The sequence below is a fragment of the Lipotes vexillifer genome, unplaced genomic scaffold (genome assembly GCF_000442215.2).
Source record: "Lipotes vexillifer unplaced genomic scaffold, Lipotes_vexillifer_v1.1 scaffold584, whole genome shotgun sequence".
Lineage (NCBI taxonomy): Eukaryota > Metazoa > Chordata > Mammalia > Artiodactyla > Lipotidae > Lipotes > Lipotes vexillifer.
In genome coordinates this window covers 4,358,544-4,367,988 of record NW_006783036.1, presented here as the reverse complement: position 1 = coordinate 4,367,988, position 9,445 = coordinate 4,358,544, and the positions used below count along the sequence as shown (strand labels likewise).

General features: G+C 58.5%; 1 protein-coding gene across 2 annotated transcripts in view; it reads left to right on the top strand.

Annotated features, from left to right (window-relative positions):
- Window positions 1-9,445, top strand: part of EVL (Enah/Vasp-like) — a 123,225-nt gene that overhangs the window by 101,637 nt on the left and 12,143 nt on the right. For both annotated transcript variants that reach the window (XM_007455641.1, XM_007455642.1), the window contains exons 5-8: window positions 2,215-2,270; window positions 3,991-4,220; window positions 4,966-5,087; window positions 8,760-8,820. In XM_007455641.1, the coding sequence (XP_007455703.1) occupies window positions 2,215-2,270; window positions 3,991-4,220; window positions 4,966-5,087; window positions 8,760-8,820 (469 nt within the window). The remainder of the gene's footprint in view (window positions 1-2,214; window positions 2,271-3,990; window positions 4,221-4,965; window positions 5,088-8,759; window positions 8,821-9,445) is intronic.

Below are 9,445 nucleotides of genomic sequence, written 5' to 3'. Positions count from 1 at the left end.
CCTAATATAAACAGAGTCATACAATAAATGTTTTTGTGGCTGGTTAAGTTCACTGAGCATAATGTCTTCAGGGTGCATCCAGGCTGTAGCATATGTCAGAATTTTCTAACTTTTAAAAAGAAATTTTTTTTCTTCCTTTTTAAAGTACGTAATATTCCATCGTATGTGTAGACCACATTTTTTCCTATATTATTTTTCTTGCTTTGACATTTTGGCCATTGTGAATAATGCTGATATGAACACAGTTGTCCAGTGGATGAAGGTGGCAGCCTTGCAGCGAGTGGCCGAGACCAGTTCCCCTGACCTCAGAGGTCCCTTTTTTTTTTTTTTTTTTTTGCGGTACGCAGGCCTCTCACTGCCTTGGACTCTCCCGTTGCGGAGCACAGGCTCCGGACGCACAGGCTCAGCAGCCATGGCTCACGGGCCCAGCCGCTCCGCGGCACGTGGGATCTTCCCGGACCAGGGCACGAACCCGTGTCCCCTGCATCAGCAGGCGGACTCTCAACTCTGAGCCACCAGGGAAGCCCAGAGGTTCCTTTTTATTAATTCCACTGGCCTGTCTTCTAGCCTCTCAGGAGTATATAACATATTGCAGTTTACAAGGGGCTTTTACACACTTTGTTTCATTTTAATCCTCACATTAGCCGTCAGGGGTTGTTACTACCCATTACTATTTCTCACATGAGCCCACTGAAGCTCAGAGAACAGAAATGACTTGCCCAAAGTAAGCAAAACTTAGAAGCAGAACCAGAACTGGCCCCAGCCCAGCCCTGTGCCAGATCCCAGGGCTGCCTCCCCCCAGAGAAGGGCCTGCGTCCTAAACAGGCCCTGCAGTTGTACTCTCAGAACTGGTGAAACACCACGCACTTTATCTAACGCCACCCCCCAGTGTTCCAGGCCACTGGCTGCAGAGGGCCATTCAATTTTGTCTGCAGTCGACTGTGCACAGACCGAGCGACCCCGGGAGGTCAGTCTATGAACCACAGGCATCAAACTGCAGAGCAGGGATCCTACTCTCCCTGCATCCCTGGCAGTCACCACGGAGCGGGGCCCAGAAAGAGAGGAATTGCGTGGTGCCCAGCAGTGAGGTAGGGACTCTCTAGTGTCAAAAGGGTCTTTTTCATTATTTTTTAGATCTCGGGCATAATCCTCACAAGAGCCCCATGAAACAGGTGTTCTTATGCTTATTTATGGAGAGGAATCGGAGGCCCAGGAAAGGGAAATGACTTGCCTGTCATCACAAACCAGTGAATCCCAGAACAGGAACCAGAAAGCTCTCTACCTCTAAATGACCTTGCAGTAAACTCCAGGTCCCACTTGACCTTCCCCCAAGGTGAAGGCAGCTAGGCAGCCCCGTGTAGCTATTCCACACAAAGCGTGTACTGAGCAGCTGCTGCATGCACACCCGGCCCCAGCCCCAGACGTCAGTGCGCTGTAAACCAGCAGAGCAGACACATGGCCCACAGCCTCTCGCCCTGGGGGCGCCCTCCCGCTCAGCCCCGTGCCCCATTACAGGCCTTCAGAGTTGGCTCTCAGCAGTTGAAGCCCTGCTGCCACCCGGGCCCACATGACTCCTCGAGCCCCTCCTCCCCCAGCATCTCAGCCCCAGGTTCTCTGGATGTGTTTGTGGGTCAGTGTCTTCACTCGTCCAACCTTGAAAAGCAACCCAGGGCCACTCGTGCGAGGAGCTAGGAGGTTAGTCCCCGCAGAGGTACACCCCGCACTACAGCGCAGCCTCCCAATTGGCCCTCCAGGTGGAGGCCAGGCCGCAGCTGGATCAGTGGGAAAGGAGGAGGACGGGTAGCCTTAGTGTCCACTTCTCTCACAGCCAACAATGCCTGACAGTTGTTCCAGGAAACTGAGCCAGGTGCGGTAAGAATGGGTGCCCCTGAGGTTGAGTCTGTTGTGGCCATAGGCCCCCAAAAACCAGGCGAGCTTGTCCAGCCTAGAGGAGAGCTTGGTCTGCCCAGGTGTCTTAAGACTCAGCGGCTGCCGGCGTTCCCCTGTGTAGGCCCTGGAGCCAGGGCCTACAGCTCTGCCTCTGTAAGCCGGGCGGCAAGCCCAGCAGCCGGAGCCTAGGGTGGGATGAGACGAGCTCATTGCTGAGGCCCCGGGGGCGCCGGCGAAGCCCAGCTCTGCAGCCTGGGCTCTGACGCAGAGCCACGCGGTCTTGCCCCAGGAGGTGAGACCCACTCTGCTGTGTTTGCTTTTCAGACAAGTGATGGAGCAGCAGCGCCAGGAGTCTCTAGAGAGAAGAGCCTCAGCCACAGGTGAGAGTTTCCCCTACCTGTGCCCGCTGGCGCCCCTTCACTAGATGGTGCCCAGGGACACACTGGGAGTGCTGTGACCAGCTGCTGGTCGCACAGCCCTCAGAGCGTGACAGCCACGCTCGGTGAACGTGGGGAAACGAGGGAACAGAGCACGGGTGCAGGGATTAGCTCAGCTTGGCCCAGCCCTGCCCACCGGCCTCTGGTCCTCCCCCGACTCATGCCCTGAGTAGACCGTGTCTCAGGCCCTGTACTAAGGGCTGAGGACACACCGGTGGGCGAGGTGGATGCACCCCCTGCCCCAGGGAGCTGACTGTCCAGTCAAGGACACAGACTAATGACCCTGGATCACTGCGGGGCACATGCAGTTACCAAGTCAGTGCAGGGGTGGAGGCACATGGAGGGGGCCCCAGCTGCCCTGGGGGTCAGAGAAGACCCCAGGGGAGGGGTGGCTTCAGTCCTGAACAGTGACTGGAACTCAGCACAGTTAAGCAGAGGGGTTTTCTGGAAAAGGGTGATGTTGATTAGTACGCATGGGACTTCATAACTTACAAAGTACTTTCACGTCCTTCGTTTCACTTAATTCTCTCGAGCCCTGTGAAGTAAGCAGGTGAATGTTTCCCTGTCTTACTGATGAGGACACCGGGCCCCAGCTGGTTGCAGAAGCCCCCGCTGGTGGGGATGCTGTCTGGTGCCGCCCCCTCTCAGGCTGCTGCACCCCTCCGGCTCCTGCCCCGCTCTGCCCCACCCCTGCGTTACTAATGTGGGTCTCACCCTGTCACCGGGTCACCCTTCTCCATCACTCCTGAACAACCTGGGTCCTTGGCACGGGCTCCAGGTGTGCAGGCCCCGTCCCCGCAGACCCGCTGCCCTGCACACTCCCTCCCGGTGGCTCCTTCAGTTCCCGCAGGGCCTCCTCACCCCTCGCGCTCACTCACCCTTCACCAAACGTCACTCCCGCTCTTCTGTCCTGTCCCAGCACAGTCACTGCTTCCCTAAGGAAGCCTTCCACGGACTTCTGGTCAGGTTGGAGCGTCTCCTCATAGGCCAAGGTGGCACTGTGCGCCTGCTCTTGGTGGCACTTGTCACCCTGCCGCGGGGACAGTTCTGCATTCATCCGTGTGATTGGTTTGCTGCTACCAGGCCATGAGCACCATGAGCAGGGAGCCTGTGGCCGTTTGTCCCCAGCGCCCTGCACGGGGCCAGGCCTGCAGCGGAGGCTCGGGCGTTGGATGGTGGGCGGGGGACAGGGGACTGCCCAGCACGCAGCAGTGCTCCTGGACAGATGCCCCGGTCTGCCCTGCGACCCGCAGCTGCCTGCTGCCATCCCCAGAGGCCAAGGGGCAGTCACAGCTGTATCTTGGTGACTAACAATTGCTGATGCCTAGGGGGGTGCTAGGAGCTGAGGAGAAACAGAGAAGGAAAAAAAAGACACAATTTGTGCCACCAAAGAGCTTCTTGTCCCACTGGAAGACCACAGTTGAGCAAGAGAAGGTTAGCGTAGCTCAAGGGCTGCTAAGCAAGTATGTGACGCTGGGTCCAGCCCGGCCCCTGAATGTAGGGAGAGACTGGAACAATGCCAGGTGCATCCCGTGGGGGCTTCCTGGAAGAGGCCACCTTGAGCTGTTCCTCATCCCTCAGGGGAGTAGGCTACCCTCTGTCCCTGCTCCCGGGGAGGCGCCCGCTGGGGGCTGGGCACTCACTGAGCCCACTATTGTTTCAGGACCCACCCTCCCAGCGGGGCACCCCTCCGCTGCAGCCGGCGCCCCCCTCTCGTGTAGCGGGCCTCCACCCCCACCCCCACCCCCTGTCCCGCCTCCACCCACAGGGGCCGCCCCCCCTCCCCCGCCCCCCCTGCCAGCCGGAGGAGCCCAGGGCGCCAGCCACGACGAGGGCTCCGTGTCTGGCCTGGCCGCCGCCCTGGCTGGGGCCAAGCTGAGAAGAGTCCCGCGGGTAAGTGTCCCGGGCCCTGGCGGGCAGGCGGGCAGGGAGGACCAGGCTGGGGGACAGGTTTCTAACTGGCAGAGGGGCGGACCCTTTCCCACTGGCAGGGAGTGCAGCGCCACCCTCCCCAGCCAGACGGCACCTCCCACCACCTCCTCAGTCACAGTTACCCGGTTACTGAGACCACTGGGAGAGGGCTGCGTGAGAGCCGTAGGTGCCTCCAGTTACGTAACCTGCTGCTGGTCCTTTACAAGCGAGGCAGGAGATCTCTGCCCTTGTAGATGAGGAAACCGAGGCGCAGGCACAAACAACTTGTTCAAAGCACGCAGGTCATCAGTTGCGGTTTGGACTCAGGCCCTGGGTCTCCTGCATTTAAGTCCACCAGCTCCCTCAGGCTCAGCTGGCCCTCCCAGCCTTCCGCAGCATCCTGGGAGGTGGGGCTTCTAGAAGCCCGTTCATGTGGCTGTGGGATTAGGAGCACCTGGGACACGGAACTGTGCGTCCTCCCCCCTCAAACCACGCTGGCCTTGGCAAGGGTGCTGACCGTGAGCCAGCGAACCTGGGGCATGCCTGCCAACCGTGACCCTCCAGTCCCGGTCGCTCTCTGGACTCCAGCTCTGCCGCCAGCAGGTGGGGTCGGGGGACTAGATGGCCTCGACCTCTTCCAGCACTGCCATCACACGTGGCCCCGTCTCCCCTCGAGTGGCGTCCTGCCACGGACACCAGACCGAAGCGCGCCGCCCTCTCCCCTTAGCCAGAAGATGCGTCCGGAGGCTCCAGTCCCAGCGGGACCTCGAAGTCTGACGCCAGCCGGGCGAGCAGTGGGGGTGGAGGAGGAGGCCTCATGGAAGAAATGAACAAGCTGCTTGCCAAGAGGTGAGTGCTTAGGCTCCCAGACCCAGCCACTGCCAGGAGCTGCTGTTCCTCCGTGGGGAGGGGAAGCCTCGCCTGGCTCCAGGGCCCACTGTGCGCTGGGCTCAGCCAATCTGGGGGGCCTGTTCGTCGAGCTTTCCCTTCTCCAGGGCTCAGTCTGAGACATCAAGCCAAAAGGAGTCCTCTAAACTCTAAATCCTTCCTCATTTCAGTTTAACAAGGATTTGTTGAAACATCTGCCATGTATCAGCCTTGTTCTGAGCAGAGAGAAATTTGGAGATCATTTCAGAGATAAATTCCAAGGGAAAAGAGGAGTATGCCCAGTGGTGAACATATGATGAAGGGGCCCGTCCTGTGGGGGCCCTTACAGAGGACTCAGGAGAAGGGGTGCTGAGGTGGCAGGAGCCCAGAGGACGTTACCCCTCAGGGACGGAGCAGCAGTTCCCTCCCCGTCGTGCTCAGCAGCTCTGCGGCCTCCGCCTCCATCCTCACCAGCACGTGTGCCTCCAGCTTGCCCAAGGCCATCAGCCTATCACTACGGCTCTTCACTGTTCCTCAACTGAATCCCAGGCAGATGGAGAGATCAGACAGCTCCCTCTCAGAAGGGTCGCAAAAGCTCGGGTCTTACTTGTAAATGTGGTGTGGCAGCGGGAATGCCCCGATGGGGTTCCCAGGGCCATGGCTCACCCGGGCACCAGAGGACCCAGGAGTGGGCCTCACCTGTCAGCACGCTCCTTGTTGCCCAAGAAAAGCAACGGCGTGGGCCTTGCCCCCCCATGACCCCTCCTGCCTTCTCTCAGTCTCCAGGCTCTTCCCGCTGCCCCCATGGCGGCTGACCCCAGGCAAGCGCTTTCTGTGCCGGGTCTTTGGTAAACCCACACGGCCCTGCAAGGGCACGGGGGAGACAGAGGCCCGCAGAGTGCAGGTAGCTGGTCTGGCACATCTCGGCGGGGCCGGCCCAGGGCCCTGTGTGCCCAGCAAGGGAGGGCACAGGGGGAGGGGAGCAGCCAGGTGGGTCCACGTGCCGTGACTAGAGGTGAGCCGGCGACTGCGGCCGGACAGTGCAGAACAGCTCCAGGGAGCCAGGGTGCTTCACGGAGGAGGTTCGAGAGTGTTCTGTGCAGAGGAGGAGCAGAGGTGGGTGTGGTGGGTGGAGTCACACTATCTGGAGAGGCTGAGACACGCGCCCCCCACCCCCGCCCCCCGCCAGAGCCCAGGGCCTGGAGGAGGTGGATCAGAATGCAGGCTAGAGGGGAGAGCTTCGTGTGCACGTACGCTAGAGTCCATTCCAGGGGGCCTCGCATAAAAATAGAAGATTCTTTAAAAAAGGAAGTGTTCACACTCTCCCTAAGTCCAACACCAATGTGTTCCCAATAACTGCTTGGCCTAGATGGTTTAGACCAAACAGAGAGGAAGTTTCCGAGAACAGGAAAAGGCCGGTGTGCCAGGAGCCAGTGAGACGCCAGAAGCTGGTGGCAGAGCCGGGCCCCCCGAGAGCACTCACCCTGCACGACCGGCAAGGGGCGGCCACGCTGCTCTCTGAAGCCCACCTCGGCGCGCAGGATGCTGGGTGGAGCCTACAAGGAGATGCGCGCGAGGGCTGCTTTTTTGCTTTTTTTTTTTTTTAAAGAAGATCTCTACTTCCACTTTGTACAGACAGCTAATTCTCTATCTTAATCAGCTTGCGATGCTATAAAAAAAATCATGATGCATGGCTTATAAACAGAATTTTATTTCTCACAGTTCTAGAGAAGTCCAAGGCTACGGCACTGACAAATGCAGTGTCTGGTGAGAGCTCACTGCCTGGTTCATAAATGGCCATCTCTTTGCTGTGTCCTCACATGGTGAAAGGAGCAGGGAGCTCCCTGGGGTCTCTCTTATTTATTTATTTATTTTTGGCTAGGGTCTTGTTAAAGCCCTTTTTTTAAAAAAAAAAAATTAGGGTATAGATGTTTTACAATGTTGTGTTAGTTTCTACTCTACAGTGAAGGGCAGTTCCCAGTGCCATACAGCAGGTTCTTATTAGTTATCTGTTTTATACATATTAGTGTATACATGTCAGTCCCAGTCTCCCAATTCATCCCACTCCCACTTCTCCCCTTGGTGTCCATACGTTTGTTCTCTACGTCTTTGTCTCTGTTTCTGCCTTGCAAACAGGTTCGTCTGTACCATTTTTCTATATTCCACATATATGCGTTAAGATACGATATTTGTTTTTCTCTTGCTGACTTACCTCACTCCGTATGACAGTCTCTAGGTCCGTCCATGTCTACATGTCTACAGTGACCACGTAGACCATGTCTACAAATGACCCCATTTCGTTCCTTTTCTTTAGGGCTTCTTTTTCTTACCTGTCAAACAGGCATAGTAACAGAGCTTAGCTGATCAAAGATCCTTGCGGAGTCGCTGCCTCCTCAGGTGCTGAGGCCTGTCCCGGCAGTGGACCAGGCGGGGGAACCGTGTCGCTGGGAGCTGCTCGATGCCGAGCGTGTCCACAGACACTCAGCCCAGGGAATCTTCACAGGCCTGGAGGGGCCTGGTCTGCTGGGTATCCTTAAAAGATTAAACGCAGGCTCTGGGTAGGAGCAGAATGTCACGGGCGCAGTGGCAGTAGCAGGCCAGGCAGGAGCTGGTGGTGCTTGCACGCAGCGTTGGGAGTGAAGACGGGCCAGACAGCCCAGAGACAAAGTGCAGAGCCAGAAGTGAGTGGGTGCACTGTCACGAGGAAGAAGTCGGGGATGAGTCCCGGGTTTCTGGGAAGGGCCATAGGTGGGCGGACCTGTCCTTCCCGGGATGAGAAGATGAGGAAGGAGCCCCCTGTGGCCGGTCCCTAGACAGGGACAGCCAGCCGGTGGCCCTCACCCCTGCCGGGCCAGCTTCCCTCTTGACGGCCAGCTCACCTTGTGAACTCCGAGAGCTTTGTTTGTGTTCTGGCGGCTTCACCGAGTTGAGAACCCCCAGGGCCGGATCTTTGGAGAGTAGGAAGGGGTATGTGTGTAGATTTGAGAATTAGCCAGAGGTAGGCCACCACTGAGGCCAGAAAAGAGCAACGAGTTTTCAGAGTGTCTGAGAAGGGGGCTCATCCCTGCGGGGAGGTGCGCACCGTGACTAGAGGGCGTCTCTTGGGTTCTTTCCTTCCTGAGCATGTGCCGCTCTTCGTGGTGTCCAGGTCGGGGAGGACATGGCTGCTGAGCTCTGAGGTAGGAGGAGCTTTAGGGTGATAGGGAAAGGCTTCCTCCTTCGTCCCGCAGGCGGCCTGCAGACGGGATGCCCCCAGCCTGACCTGTGGCAGGGGCAGCTCTCCTGCCCCTCGTGGCCAGGCCTTGAGCGTCCTAGGAGAACAGCGGCCACCCAGCCAAGCCCAGGTCCCCGGGGACCTGGACAGGATGCGGACCAACCTCCTCGGCCTTCAGGTGCTATAGACAGAGATGGGGTGCCCCCCACCCAGACCAGTTTTGTGTCCAGGGTCCTGGGACCAGCACAGAAGGCCTGGACACTCACCCGGGCATCGCCACGGGCCCGATGGGTGCCTGGACAAGTCACCTCCTTCACACGAAACAGGGGTCAGACCCCAGCAAGGAGTCTCTGAGGACCAAGCTGTGTCCGCACAGAGGCGGTGTCTGCTCTGTGTGGAAACCTTCAGGGCTGATTGTATCTTCTCCCTCCTTGTGTTAGGAGAAAAGCAGCCTCCCAGACAGACAAGCCGGCTGATAAAAAGGAAGACGAAAGCCAAACGGTAAGCACACCCCACGGCCAGCCCACCCCGGCTTCCCCAGAGGTGTGAACAGACCAGGCCTGCGGGACACCGTGTTTGGACATACACGCGGTAGATACTCCGCTGGGTGATTTGTAGGAGGGCAGGGGGACAGGGGTGACAAGAGGGACAGGAGGGGGTGGTGCAGGGGGACAGGGCCTGTGGGCGCTCATGTCCGTCCCCGCTGCACCGGGTGGCAGGCCTGTGCTCACTGAGCATCTAGCAGACACTGCTCTGCTTTGGAGCGCGCAGCCTCGCAGGGAGGGCAGGTAAGAGGCAGAGAAGCAGGACCCGCCTGGGAGCTCCTTGAGGGAAAGGCCTGGAGGCTGGGGAGCTCAGAGGGGCCAGCAGACAGATCTCAAGGGACTCGGGGGGTTGGAGAGTACAATCGCAGTAGGCAGTGTCTGCTTGAAGACCAGGGCAGTTATTATTTTCAAATTATTTCTGTGCTTGAGTCCGTCGATTCCAGCAGGAGCCGCAGGTGAGCTGGGCAGAGGAACCCAGCGCTCTGGCTCTTGTCCTGAGGGGGTCCTGGAGCCTAGTCTAGCCACACAGATTCCAGGCTCCCGCCGTCACTAGGGTGGCTAACAACCCTTCCCACTGCGTT